We start from the raw sequence: 15,976 nt of genomic DNA on the forward strand, positions 1-15,976 counted from the left end.
ACTTATGCCATCCCGAGTAGAAGTAGCTTCGTCCGACCAAATTTCACTTTGTTCATGCTGCTGAAGGCATTGAGAAAAGGCGATTCTCTTCATGTGATCTCTTATAAATGGATAGTTTTTAGTTTATAGTTTGGTAGTGGGGTTACATTCTACAGCGACCTGTAGGTCTATCAGAACTGTTTTCAGAACTGTGCCATCGGCAGCTTGCCCTCCAGCTCCATAGTTCCAATGACAAGGCGAGGAGCTTAGCCACATGTGAAAGCCAAGGTCAAAGTAGAATCGCTGTCTAATGTACATTCATCGCCATATATCTCAAAAACTTATGGTCGTATAAAAAATTGCTTCGGACGAAATTTGAAGAAAATGTTATGTTCTACAACTTTTATAATGAATGCGAAAACAATTTGAAGCCCAGGAGAGGCGATAATTAAAAAAAACTGATTTTTGGGACATTTATGGACAATTTTTATTGTTTCGGCTTGCTGAGACTGTCAGATTTATATTATTCTTGAATCATTAGCTTCAAAATAAGAAAAAGGACCACCGCTCTCGAGAATGTACACGTGATATTTTTTTTGACGCCCTCCCACTAATTTTCGTCAAGTTAAAATTGTCAGATTAAAAGAATGTATACTTTTCAATATGTAATTAACCACATATATCTTAATCTGACACGCTCGAGTATGTACAATGATCGTTTTTTTTAACTATTCTGACAGGCTGTCCTAAACCATTCCCCCTATATACAGTTCTGATTTATGACAGAGGTCCTAGGTATCTCCCCTTATATTAATCTGACACGCTCGAGTAAATCCCGAATTTCCCTCTTGGGCTCCCCAACTAATAGTTTTCTAACGCATATTTTGCGAGATATGACCACAGAACAGACCCATACATACCCATGACTTACTTTATGGATATGACAGGTTGAAGAAATACGAATTCAGGCAAGAAACGTGACGGCGAGGTTATAGAAGGGGCACGATTATTTCAATGTGAAATAGTATCGTGATAAGTGATGACGTTGAAGGCCGTAGTAGAATTTTCTCAAGAACGTTGCGCGAATCTTGTGTTTTTTTTTAGTTTCCTTCATCGTAGGGGTTTTCTTTTATATGCTTATCAATTTTTTGATGCAGATTATAAATTATTATTTCTTGTTATCAATTTCCATAGTGAGCTTTGTTAATGTTCTGCACATCTTCTTTCTTGATATTCTATAATAGTTATATCTCAGCTACCGTTTTACTATGAAATACAGGGTGTATTTGAAGGTGAGGCTTTTTTTTCAACAGAAGGTAGAACTGGTCAAAATGAAGCGTTTCACCAAAAATCACCTATACAAAACTTTCAAAATGACAAAGTTGAAAAAAAATTGAGAATGATTACTGAAATAGATCCTACTACGATCCTAGACCTTTTTTTAGCTGAATTATCGCAAATCAGTGGGAAAAACTTATCTCCTGATTCAACCCTATGGTTTCGTTTAGGATATTGGCTAGTTCGACATTTACATGGTAATGAAAATGGAAACTTAGGATTGCAGAATTGTTCTGATTATTTTTAAGTAACTCACACGATTCTATGAAATGGCTCATTTCGATACCAACTGACAGAAGAGCCTTAGGACACAAGTATAAAAAATAGAATAATACTTCAAAATCTCACCAATAAAATTCATCTAAATTATTCACGAATTTTTTCACAACGGGCATCACAAGCTTCTTGTTCGAACATTCCAACAATCGTCGTAAAAATGGGATGAAATGGGGAAACATCATAGCACTTTTACAACTTAACTATAATAACACAAGCACTTTCAAGAAAATGACTCGATTTTCTACATTTTTTTTTCACCCTAAATTGCACGATACAACAATTATAATTCTCTCAAAAGTGACCTGACGCATCTAACCCGATGAACTTGGTACTGAACCATTCATTGTCCAGCCTTATGTTTATGTTTTGTTTCGTTTTTGCGATGCCGGAGTCACTTTCCACAGTCCCGTACTTGAAATTCAATGAAATTTTGTCGAACTTCTTGGGGTTGTATCTCAGCCATCTTGGATATTTCATTTAGACAATTTTTGGTTGAACGACTCATTTTAATGAGTTCTACCTTCTGTAAAAAAAAGCTTCACCTTTGAAAACAGCCGTATAACGCGAGTGAAGCCACGGGTATAAGCTAGTTTAATTTTGAGTCTAATTGATGAGTCAGGCTTTTCTTTGTGTGCAATACTTGGTGTTTCCACATAACAGTATGTAGTAAGAATATAAGTCTAGGTTCATTTTTGATAAGAATCATTTTAAAATTGAAACGGTCTTGTTCCTACTAAAAAAAAAAGTTCTGAAAACGAGCTCCGAAAGGAGGAAGTCTTCGATGCTCATTTTCCACGTCTCAGTCCAACGATTTCGATAAGCGACTTCGCAAGTAGCATTCCGTAAATCAATTTTTTTCATTATTCAAATTGGCAAATATTGGTTCGGAATATTCAGTCATTCCGATACCCAACAACGGTATGCTTCATTCATATTCATTTTCCTTCTCTCGATTTGTATTCCCTCTATTCATCGTAGGTTTTATGAGAAATCGGTAATACCGCGATCGGCCGTCTCCCCTCGGTGCTGAAACGAAAAATTTATAATCCCGGTTATGGAAAAAATACGTGAACGGAGGGAATTTATTGTGTTTTTTTCCAGTTCCTCGTAAAGTACTGAAGGACCAATACGACATGGGACTGGAGCCAGACGAGGTGGAGGAGACCCAGGAATTTTCTGACGAAAACGAGAAGGACGACTTCGATACTTACGACGTCGATACTGCGTTTATTGGGGAATCTGCAGCATCTCCCTCAGCCCCCAACTCCGAAGAAGCGAAAGGAAATCAGCTTGTCAAAGATGAGCCCACAGTGAACGCTAAAAGTCCGAGCCAGAAGTCGAGAGAGCTGGATTTAGGTGAGTTTTGTTCACATTACAATCATTTATTTATTTATTTATTTATTTATTCATTTATTTATTTATTTATTTATTTATTTATTTATTTATTTATTTATTTATTTATTCATTTATTTATTTATTCATTTATTCATTTATTTATTTATTCATCAATCACTTGCAGATACAAACAGACCCAAATCTAATATAGTATCCACATAAAATTATTCAAAGCAACTAAATGTTATGCACATATTGAAATATACAAAACAAGAAATGAAACCAAAAAAGCAACGAAATTACATACTATATCAGAAAAATAAATTGAAATACAGAATGAATGATATTAAATTAAGTTATTTCTGAGTCTATTCTTCAAGTTATTTTTGGATATACGAAGCAAATCCAGTTTACTAAACCTATTCATCTCAACAATGGAGAATTTTGAGAACAACCAGTATTCCTGAAAGTTGAGTACTCCTCACGCTTACCACCTGAAGAGTCTTAAGTTTACCTTTTAAAAAATAATAGCTTTTATTACAAGTATTATGAATATATACCTTCTCATATCAACAAACACCTTACAGAATTTGAATATAAAATTGCCCCATTCTGGATTTCCCTGGAAACTCAATAGATTGAGAATATACAAGGTGAGTCTTTGACTCGTACAAATCAGTAGATTCTTGAGGCCAAATGAAACAATTTTCCTATACCATTTTTTCCGATTCGGCCCTGATATAGCCATTTTGAGTTTTAACAATCAGCAGTGTCACCCCTGGAAAAACAAAATTACCTTCAGAATAACATGCTAACCTCGGGTTTCATAAAGCTTGATCGGGACATCAACGCTTGATTGACTAATAGAGGTCAATTTATTTTCAATCAATAATTCAGTCATGATCATTCAGAATATCATTCTCGCATCAAATTATGATGTTCATATGTTTATTCAATTATTCTCAATTGCTACTTCTTCAAAATATTCAGAAATGAAAAGGTTTCAATGATTTCGTTTTAGAAACCGAGTGACTGTCAAATCGTTGATCGGACAATCAAAGTTTAATGAAATCTGTGACACTACACAAATGTGGATCTTTTAAAAAGAGTTGCATTCGGCCAAAGTTTCCAATTTTTCGAATTTCACAGATACTTTTTAATTTTTGAACATAAAATTTCTCGAAAATTTTAGGAGAAAATATGATCACTTTTATTTTACAAAACATTCAAATATGCATTAAAAAGCGTCCAACTTAGTTTCAAGAGTTGGGTTCTTTGAATTTTTGGTATTTTTATGGTACGTAATGGTCATAATGAGAAAACTGGAATACGTGGGTGATATCTTGTGTTCGAAAAATATTCATCAAATGAATGAAAAACTATATTACAAAATTCATTTCATTCGATAAAACCGTTTTTGAGATAGAACTAAAAATAATATTTTTTATGGTTTTTCTACAGCCTGTATCTTTCAAACCGGCAAAGGTAAAGAAATGTTTCTTTTGACCTCAAGAATCTACTGTTGAAATATTTGTACGAGTCAAAGACTCACCGTGTATATTTTCCATCTTTTATTTACTCATAACACATAGTAAGTAACTTATTTTTTTTTCAAATAATGTTACCATGAGAAGGGATTCTGTGTCTCTACCTGATTCTCTGAAAAGGGGCAAGTTAAAAATAGTTTTTTAATAATACCAAACAAGTTATCCAGAAGTACAGCATCAAATGTTGATTCCCTTAGCAACGAGTCGAGTTTGAAAAAAAGAAAATGTATTTTATACGATGTTGAAATTGATGTTGAAAATTAATTCCTATGTATCCAGGGTATTTTCTCTAAAATATTCCCTCCTTTCTGTAGCCCCTAGAGTCTAGACTAACTTCCACCTGATTAAAGATTACAAATACGCCTGTACATGGTATACATGCACCTCTGCAATGTGCATAAGGAAGTACCTATGCTTTGAGCTATTGCTTTAAGGATGTTATGCTTTGGATCTCCACAATATAAAATCGAGCCAAGTTCTTCACATTCTGCATAGTCACGTATAATATTCACGTCAAGTAAAATGAGGAATAATTTGAATTTGATGATGTTTTCCGAAACAATATTTCAGATATTCACGATTTTCATCTTCACAACATCCGTCTATATCAGTTATAGTTTTTGTGTGCACCCTACCTACACAATAATATTTTGAAATATGTCTGACGTTATGCTTCCTTTGAAAGAAGTACCTGAACATTCTATCTACACTCACTTTCAAAAGTTTTGCACCCCCCCTGTAATGGAGATAAAATAATCAAGATTCACAACAAATTGTTACTGACAACAACAGAAACTTGTTGACCACCAAATAAAACGATAACATTACAAAACAAAAAATGTTCTTGTATTTAAATATCGATTTTGTCAAATGTGTGCCTTTCTGCGGATCAGTAGTTTTTCGTTTTAAGTACCGGTTAGTTCAAAAACTGTGTAATATGCCCAGAAACGAGTTGTCTGAGTTTGACAGAACTAGAATTATTGCTCTCTGGCAAGAAGGGCTCTCACGCCATCAGATAGCCAATAGACTGAACATTATTCGAAGCACGGTTAGCAAAACGATGAGGCGCTATGAGGAAACTGGTGGAGTGCATGCATAGTAGACCTCGAAATGGTCGTCCTCGTGTTACCACGATTCGAGAAGATCGGTATATTGCCCAATCAGCCCGTAGAAATAGGTCAGTGACGGTACCAACACTCAGGTCGGAATTCCAAAGAGCCCACAACCGTGTAATTTCATGTGCTACAATTCGTAGAAGAATTTTAACATCAGGATTGCGGTCCAAAAGGCCTCTAAGAGTTCCTTTATTATCTGTTTGTCACCGAACCGCTCGTCTGCAGTGGGCGCGAGCTCATCAAAACTGGCATTTAGAAGAATGGAGAAATGTGCTATTTACAGATGAGTCACGGTTTGGGTGAGTAAGTGATGACTACCGCTTAAGTGTTTGGAGGGAACCAGGATGTCGAAATAGACCTGAGATAGCTATTCAAGTTGCTCCTTTTCGCGGTGACACTGAAATGTTTTGGGGAGGCATAATGTTTGGAAGAAGAACGCCACTAATTCACATATCCGGGACGATGACTGGTGCATATTGCCTCGAAAATATCATGAATCTTGTAATTATACCCATGGGTAATGAATTAGGAGCTCAATTTATCTTTATGGACGATAACGCCAGGCCACATCGCACTAGAGGTGTTCAAGAAGCCCTGGAAAACCAAAACATTATCAGATTAGAATGGCCCGCGATGTCTCCTGACATAAATCCTATAGTGCATATATGGGATCATGTCTTCAGAGCCGTTTTCCGTCGAAATAATCCACCATGAAATTCACAAGAACTTATTGTAGCTGTTACCGAGGAATGGATGAATATTCCGCAGGAAATAATCAATAATTTAATTTTTGGAATGCCTAGACGAGTGAATGCAATGCTAAGCAGCAGAGGCTCAAATACTGCATATTAGTTTGCTCTTTTATTGATTAACTTTTAATTTTCCGTTTAAATTTAATTTTTGTTTTTGCAATTTTTGATTCCTAATTTGTATTTGTTGTTTCAACTTCATAATTCTATGAAATGAAATTGATTTCATTTTATTTCTGTAAAAGCCTTTCATTATCCTTGAACCCGAGGGTATAATTTTTTTTTCAAAGTTTGAGATAGCCTTAATAATAAGGGGGTGCAGGACTTTTGAAAGTGAGTGTATTTAACTATTTATTCAGTGCGACAAAAAAATCGTAAATCACTTTACTGAAATTCGAATTGAATACTTCTTTACAAACATTTCATATAAATTCAGTCAGAATTTCTCGACGAGTGAAAAATAAAGGAATTGCATCTAGAGATCCTTGAAATATTTAGAATTCTTCTTGCTAGAAATTGGAGTTTGAGTCGAAAATTCTGTTCCTTTTTTTTCCTCCTGAAAATTAATTGAAATACAACTAGAAGCATACTCTCAAAAGAAAAAAGGAGTCTTCTAACGGTCTATTATTGGTTTTATCGCATTTTCTATTATCAGGAGAGAACGGAAACATCCTGAATATGTTCGGTCACCTCTTGTAGTATCCTTCATCCACATAAATCTTTACATTTCAGTGCCCTGAAGATGACGAAATAAATCGTCGAAACGTCAGTGAAGCTCTCACAGCCTTTCATTTTGTATTTAGACTTTAGGAACGCGAAGATATAAAAAGGTACACAAAAATTATGTTCTCAATAATAACCTCACTATAGAAGCCTTCATTAAACCACCTTTAGGGAACACGCAATTTTATGAAAAATAATAACTCAACTAAAGTGGATGACAGCGTAACAGGGCACTATGGAAACTCCCTTGTATACATCTTAATTTTAATTCTGCTCAACCATATATCACTCGAATATTCTCACTATAAAAAGGAAAGGAATATTTTTCGTAATGAAAAATTTTTCATAATTTGCAGGCATACTTTCCGATATTTCTTGAGGAATCCTGATGATTTATGTTTTGATTGACAATATTGACATAATCGATATTCGTCCGTACCTAATACTATTAATAAATAATGAAAAATATTCGCCAGTCTCTGTTTATCAGATGCAGAAGCAACTTCGTGAATATTTATTTTATTCATCAGCATCGAAAAACTGGAAAATGGAAAAATTCATCAATAATTATGTTAATCGTTTTTTGTTGCACCCGGAATATTTTGTGTTGAATGAATATCATGACTGACTTTGCCCTGATTCATTCGCAGTGTTCAGTAGACTATAATAACTATAGTCTTTTCCAATAAATATTTTTCTGCCATAAAGAAGATTTGAATAATTTTCTTGTAGAAAGGTTTTCTTAGCGAAAATTCCTTAAAAAAAAGTTTTCTTGTCAATCTAGTTCGTTTAATGATTTCTCTATATTTTTCATTCATTCATCTTTCCCAAACTAGTAGGTATTGCTGAATTTCTCGAAAAGAACATGAAGAGAAAATTTTATATAGTTTTATTTCTAGATTTTTATCTTCAAAAATCAATCTTTCATCTGTCTCAAATCTAGGAGGGATAAAATCCTGGAAATTAAACACTGTTTCTGCGTGCAAAAAACATAATATTGAATTTGTTCAAAGAATAAGCCTATATATTTAATGGGCATCTGTTCCACTAGCATAAGAATATTTTCTTCCTCTTCTGTTATAATCGACGAAGTGTTAAATTAATTTGATATTGACTGAATAGATAGCCCCAAAACTATCTTGAAATTTATAATTGCATTAATCCTCAATTAATGGTCAATTATTTCGTGCCAGACTCACATCTTGGCCTTTCAACGAAATTCCATATGAAAAGCATGCTATTTAAATGACCATGATCTCTTTCGAATCAATCAATAATACATCAAGAAGGACTGAGAAATGATTGTTTTGGAAGATCGATACTTGAACATCTCTTCGAATTATGACACAAATTCTATCCCTGGCGCCAAATTTCATTTTACTATTTGCACTTTCATTAGAATAAAGGAAAGCGTTAATCCATAAAGGTTTACGAGACTTCAATGTGGCAATTCTCTTATATGGGATATAAAAAATAATTGAAATTCATCCCAAGACGTCAACCAGTCTGCGAATTTAAGGGGATATTTCAAACCGAAAATGATATCATTCAGGTCGAAACATTTTTTTCCAAGATATTTCACAGTGAAATTGTGCTTCGAAACAGTTTCATCGACGGTAATTTTCAAGATATAGTTAGCATTTTTATTAAATGAAATTATTATGGGAAAAATTCAAAAAGAACTTTAGATAATGTTTTTGTAAAACGGATTTTCAGGAGTGATTGGTATTTTTGAAGTGTTATCGAAGCATCCATTTTTTTGTAATGTAGTAATTGATTAAATATCTGAAATAAAATTACAATCGCAAAAATAAATGAATATATTAATGCCTTCTGTCGTGTTTCATCAATTATACCTACAAAAAATGCATGTTTCAATAACTTCAATTCCAAAAAAGTATTTATTACTCCCGGAACACCCTGTATGTATTTCCTGTTCCAGATAGTGTGAGAGAAGGCGTAGAAAAATTGTTGCCAAAAAATTAATTTGAATTAATTATTTCTTTTAGGCGTAACACCTAAAAATCAAGAGAAATCAAGATAAAACCAAATCCTTTGAAATTCTATTACACGAACCTTTTAAATGATTGCTGTAAGTGTCTACCAATTTTGGTATGCCCTGTCGACCCACCCCAACGGTGAAATTAACGGTTATTATTTCTGTAGATGAAAACGGTTCGCCAATCAAAAACCGATAGCTGATCGATCTGCACCTCGTTTTTTTTGCATTCCTTGATGTTCGCCCTTCCGACAATTAAATTTGGGTAATATCTTCCCTATCAGGACCGCGATAATCGAAAATAAAGGTGGGTCAACAATGCGTAACGCCCCACTTAGCTCCGGGTTAAAATCGTTCTATTAAATTAGGCGTGAAAAACGTTCCAGCAATTCCGGGGACAATTTTATGGAATGTTTATCACCGGATGGCAGATAGGGATGTGCGCTTTTTCCGATATCGGATGTCGAATAGCGGAACATTTCAATCGGACCTCATATAACGGGGTAGTGTTCATCATTCCCGAATTTGCATATGATCCCCCTTGTCTGCACTGCTGAGTTGGCGATAAAATCGCTTACACGTCAGTCTCATAAGCCAACATAAACAGCCCATCAATCGGAGTGGTTCACCTCAGATCAGATTGGTTCAGAAATATCGGCAACAAGTGGTTGCATGCTACGGGAATTTTGAACAGATTTATGACAGGCTTATGCGGTTCAACGATAACTTGAAATGTAGATCAGTTGAAGTTTCTTCTCGATCCAAATATGAACAGACGAAATGAATTTATTTCGAAAATGTTCGAATAGGTCGATTTTTGATTCGAGTGACAAAACTTTAAATATCAAATTCACAACTATATCCATTCAACCCTTAGTGTCACAACACCAACCCCTAAATTAAGAATAGGCAAGATATGGGGTGAGCGATATACGAGGATGTATTGATATCTGGTTAGCCTAGACCAGTTCCATGCATAAAAAATATTGCGTTAACATGGCAACGAATAATAAGTCATTAGAAGGGTCAGTGTGAAGTTTGAAGTCAAAAAAGTAAACCAGACTTACGAAATAAATTAAAAGAAAGAAGATGTCCACCGAAATTGTGAATATCGAAAAATTATAGTATCGAGCCATCATCAAGTACCTGTATTTAAAAGGGTTAAGAGGTAAGCAGATTTAGGAAGATATGCTTTACCCTTGGTGATCAATGTCCTTCGTATGCGACCGTGAAAAATTGGACTGCAAGCTTCAAAAGAGGTAAATTTTCCATTGAAGATGATGACCGACCGGGAAGGTCAGTTTCTGTGTCAGTTCCCGAAAATATCGATGCAGTTCATGACATGATTTTATCAGACCGTCGAATTGGGCTAAAACTGATATCTGAAGCACTGAATATTTCATACGAACGCGTTCATCATATAGTTCACATCAATTTGGGCATGAGAAAAATTGCTGCAAAATGGATCCCCAAATGGTTGAATGTTGACCAAAAGCGTGCAAGGGTAGAAGCATCGCGTTCGATCTGTGCTCGATTTGAAAATGATTTAGACTTCTCAAACCGAATTGTTACCATGGATGAGACTTGGGTATATTCTACGATCCAGAAACAAAGCAACAATCGATGGAATGGCGACACTCTGGTTCTCCAAGACCTAAGAAGTTTCGTGTCCAAAAATCTCCTGGAAAAGTTCTTGCTTCAGTTTTTTGGGATTGCCATGGAGTAATCATGATTGATTTTCTAATAAGGGTAGGACAATAACCGGAGATTACTAGTCCACATTACTGACCACTCTGCGGTAAAAAATTAAAGAGAAAAGACGCGGAAAGCTATCCAAAGGTGTTTTGTTTTTGCGGGACAACGCCCTCGCACACAAATCTCATGTTGCCATGCAAAAAATTCGTGATTTAGGGTTTAAATTACTAGAACACCCCCCTTATTCACCAAATTTGGCTCCATCCGACTATCATCTCTTTCCTCAACTGAAAAAAAGTTTAAAAGGTCGTAAATTTTCTTCCAACGAGGAGGTAAAAAAAGCTGTGGGAGTTTGCAAGAAGAAACATTTTTCGTGAAAGGCCTAGAGAGCTTAAATGCATCCAATTAAGAGGAGAATATGTTGAGTAATAAAATATTTTGACTTTGAAATTTTGTTTGGTTCTATATAGTACTCTAAGAATTCTTCAATATATGCCCGTATATATTCTCTTGAATGTCAGCGATACAGTTATAGTTATCAAACAATATAGCATATTTATGCATTAGTTTTAGCAGAGGTTAGAGTAACGGTAATAAGAGCTTAGGCTCGCAAGCCTCAAAAGGGATAAATTTTCCATCCAAGAACGAAGATGTCACTTTCTGTATCTATATATCCCCTAAAATTTGCAAAAAAAACCTGATACCTAACTTTGACGACGTGCTGTTATCCACACAGCTAACTATTTGGTTCTCGGTTTAACTGAGAAGATCGTTTATATGGAATAGAAGGAGGGAGGGTAACTGCCTTGGGGTACTCCGCTGCATTCATTTCGAAATCAATCGAACTGACACCATCCATGACTAAATGTCAGAGGAAGCCCTACCTGATTATAATGGGTGCTCTATTATTATTTATTATTTGAACCGGGGTCGTTGTGGCTCGATTAGCCTTTCGGGAACTGCGACCATGTAGATCTTTTGTTCTATACCCCACTCATTCATAGGAACCCAAGGAGGTCGTCAATGGCGTTGATAAAACCGACAACATCCTTGGGGGCCTTGGCCGTTAGCTCGTGAGTATCCAGGACTGGTTACCCCATATGAAAGGTTCTTAGGCCAGCCAGCTTTGGACAGTTGCATACCACGTGTTCAGCTGTTTCTGCTTCTGGTCCACAGAGCCTACAAATCTCATCTGTTGACTTTCCCATATGATACAAATGATATTTGTACCCACAGTGACCTGTCAGCAGTCCCACCATCACCCGAAGCTCAGCTCGTGACAGCTTTAGCAGTTTTCTGGTGTAGGTCGGTGAAATCATCACGAATTTCTTTGACTGAGTAAGTCCAGGAGTGTTTCTCCAGAGGGTTATTCTGTTGTTCAACTCCCATTGTTGGACCGCCGCCTTATATTGGTATTTTCCAAGCCCACAGAAAGGCTCAGGTCCATCAGGTGTTAACCTTGATGCTCTTTTTGCAAGTTCATCGGCTAGTAGGGTCACTTTAGTGCCTCTGGCCAGTTGCTTTATGGCAATCTCAGCAGAGATCCCTGGCAGTGTGATTCCAGGGACCTCAGCGTAGCCTGGCAGTCCGTGGTGATATAGATATGCGCCCCTTTGAAGTTCATTTTAAGACACTCTTGAGGGCATACGTAAACAGCCAGTGTCTCGGTCTGTAAATTAGTGGGTTCACTTCCCAGGGCTTTAGAGATCCTCAGTTTAGGTCCATATACGCCAATGCCTGTGTCCCTTCCTGATTCTGATCCATCAGTAAACCACGTGGATGACTTTTTATCTAAACGATTTACGAAACTTATTACACTAGGACGGTCAGCTATGACCGTTTCAAAGGGCGTTTCGAAATCGAAGATGATTGGCATAACATCCGACTGTTTTGCCAAGAGATTTGAGTCCAGTTGATTCAATATCCTCATATGGCCAACCCAATTTCCGGGTAGGAGATTCCCGATATTTTTATTGCTTTCAGCAGGCTACATTTTCTTACATGTAGAGGTGTAGGGAAGGCAGATCAAGTATGGGCCCTCTACCCCTATGACAGCGAGGGAAGGACTGCTAGGTTAACGCCTTGTAGACCTCGCAGGTACAGATGAGACTATAACAACATGTCTGGGAGGAGAGACAATGGCGTCATAGTAGTTTATTGTTCCTGTTCAGGGGGCATACGAGATTTCCAAAGGTTTTAGAGGATGTAAATGTGTCTCTTCTCTATTTAAAACACTTTTATGAACCCTACAGGCTAATTGGTTCCTGATAGAGATCTATAGTTTACACCAAACATGTTTCTTATTGTATCTGAGGTTCTCACATAGTTCACCGATTGTTCTGTGATGTCCACTAATGGAGTAGGATTATGGGTCCTTGGTTAAGCCAGTCCAAACTCTCAGGAAAGGATTGTTCCATAATGCAGGCTGAACTATAAGCTGTGACAGTCGAGGAACACTGAAATCCTTTTATGCAGAAAAGGTCAACTAAATGGCTAGACAGTTGTAACCTCACAGAGTTGAGGATGACACACCTGGAAAACAACACCCATTATTCTTATGATGAGAGGGACTCCAGCTCTCTGTTGACCTGTGGAATTTTGTCGGTGGATGAAAAATGGGCCACATAGGTCTCCGCATGTAGAAGAAGAAGACCTCAGAAAAACCATACAAAAAAAAGAAAGCCTATTCAGAATTGTCCGATAGAAGACACGATCGGATATATCCAAACCAACTGATGATTTTAATTCTCAATAGCGCTCCAATCGTCCTTTGCCACAGATAAGTCACATAATTGAGTCATCGGGATCTGCAGAAGCCATATGATTATTGTTAAAGACGAAACCATTGTTCCCTAGGTATTCAACCATCTCGAGATTCATAACTGCTTCCATGACTTTCAAACAAACAAGTATTATCGCTATCGCTTCTTTGGTATGGGCTTTACTGGGCTTCTTTCTTTAAGAATTGTTTAAAACTCGTTGATTGTATGATTTTCATGATCATGTGCATAAATTCCCATCAAATAGCTTTTTGAGATGTTAATTATCCCAGCAAGGAGTGGGACCGAAAATGTACTACAAATTTTCTCAAAGTTTGAAAATACTGACAAGAAAAAAGGTTGAGAAATACGTAAAGAAACATTTATTTCCTGTACATATTCATCAATAGTTGATTACAATTTCAAGTTAACAATAACAATTGTTTCATCTCTTACAGAGCATCAGGAACTCTACATTTTGTACCTGATAATCAGCGTTGCAGCTGGGGTGGTAATCTGCCTGACCATCTTGGTCGGTAGACTGCTCGTACAGCGTAAAAGGGCGAGGAATGATTCGAAATCTCAAACCACCAACATTTCGGACAACACCCTCCCAAATGGTTTCACCGACGACATCAGCGAAGTGGATGCAGACATCGATTTAACAACTCCACACCCAGTACCAACAGCTCCTTTGCACCCAGTGCCAATAGAAGTGTTCACAGAGGTGGTGCACTACCCCCATGTACATTCCCACCACACTTTCCTGAGAAATGAAGGAGTCGACCCCCCAAGAAGTATCAGCGGATCAGCAAACCCCCACTTTTACTATGGATGACAAGAGGCCTATCCTCCAAGTGGAGGATTGCAAAATTTCCATCAACACCAAATAACTGTGTCGACCCCTATGTGAATGTGTTGAATTAGTGTATTAAATGTCTATTTATCTGGAGAGGAGAAACTGGATTCAAGCGATGTCTGTGGTTATAAAAGGTTTAAAATTGAATTTTAGCTATTGTTACAAAAATTTCAACTGAAAAAGAAATACAGAAACATTCAGTGAGTGGCTCTTGTGTTAGAACGAAAAGTGAAATGTGCTGGACTCGACTTCGAGGCAAAATATAAAAAGGAAAATTATGAGACGTTATGAAAAAATGTGTAAATTATAGAACTTTATTATTGATTCATTAAATAGCGGTTCTGTATATCTTGATGAAGTAATCTGTATTATGAATTTTCGTTAAACATATCAATGGAAATGAATGAATGATGGATACGATATATCAATTTGTTGAAATCAATGGAACCTTCTTCTCTGAACTAAACTATAAAAGAATCTCCATCAAATTAATCATTCTATACCATTGTGCACAACCCATAAAAACATTATTGTACATTAAAAAAATTCATTTTCTATATTATGAGTTGAAATTTATTCCTATCTTCATACTGACTGATTTTATAATTATATTATTCTTTCAAAGATATTTGTACAATTTTCAATATATAATTTATTACCTATTTTGAATGACTTGTTTTTTTTTCTAACACACTCGATAAATCTCAACCTCTCTCTGAAGGGTTGAATAGTCTATATAGCTGCAATTTGCTGAGAACTGGAAGAGTCTATGATCTAAATTCTAAAGGGTTGTTCGCAGATATTTGGCTCCCTCAACAAGTGGAATTAATTTACTATACAGGGTACCTACATTTAAATTTCCCCTTTCTCGTAAGCAGTACACTGAAGGTCTTGTGAGGATTAATTCTTGAATTGATTTACGATTAGCAGAAAAACCACTGTATGTCATCTGCAAATGCTTGACTTTACATGCAGGGTGCTGTTAAAGGCAAGTCCAAACAAGACAGGGTTTTATGATAAATGATTTCTTATTTTTCAAGGTTCATAGTTGGAAATGTTTAGCTAGGGTGTTGGAGTTTCTGCTGCAGGGCTGGTTTTTCAATTAGTCCTCCCTTACCTTAGAGAAAAGAGTTGAAGCATATCTGATTTATTATTATCTAATGTCAGGGCATCCAGACCAACAGAAAAACATTCTGAATCTTGTCTGAGTAGTTGGGGCTTCGAAGTTTTTGTAGCGATATAAGAGTTCATCGAATGTTTATTTGACACATTGCTGCGACGTATTTCTCTTAAGTACTTTGCAGAATGAAGTCCGAAATATTCCTCAAGTTTACATTAATTTTGAGCATGGAAAAAAGGTGAGTAACGGAATTCAAACATTGAAGAAAGAGGAAATGAAATGTATATTATTGTTCCAACGTTGTGAATACCTACTTCGAAGTTGAATTCGATATGAATATGTATTTTCCCCGATGGGAAAAAAGAACAAAAATAGCACTAGAAGGTATACATAATAAAATGATCATAAATTTCATGTAAAATATAGTCATAAATCAATATATTCCTCTCTGAAATATTCAAATTATTATTTATTCAAAT

General features: G+C 36.1%; 1 protein-coding gene across 3 annotated transcripts in view; it reads left to right on the forward strand.

Annotated features, from left to right (window-relative positions):
• The window catches only part of LOC123321733 (protein eva-1), a 148,660-nt gene extending 133,614 nt beyond the window's left edge, over positions 1 to 15,046 (forward strand). For all 3 annotated transcript variants that reach the window (XM_044909467.1, XM_044909468.1, XM_044909469.1), the window contains 2 exons: positions 2,698 to 2,952; positions 13,977 to 15,046. In XM_044909467.1, coding sequence (XP_044765402.1) covers positions 2,698 to 2,952; positions 13,977 to 14,356 — 635 coding nt within the window. In that variant the 3' untranslated portion in view covers positions 14,357 to 15,046. The remainder of the gene's footprint in view (positions 1 to 2,697; positions 2,953 to 13,976) is intronic.
• Positions 15,047 to 15,976: the final 930 nt, after the last annotated feature.

The sequence above is a fragment of the Coccinella septempunctata genome, chromosome X (assembly GCF_907165205.1).
Source record: "Coccinella septempunctata chromosome X, icCocSept1.1, whole genome shotgun sequence".
NCBI classification, from domain to species: Eukaryota; Metazoa; Arthropoda; class Insecta; order Coleoptera; family Coccinellidae; genus Coccinella; species Coccinella septempunctata.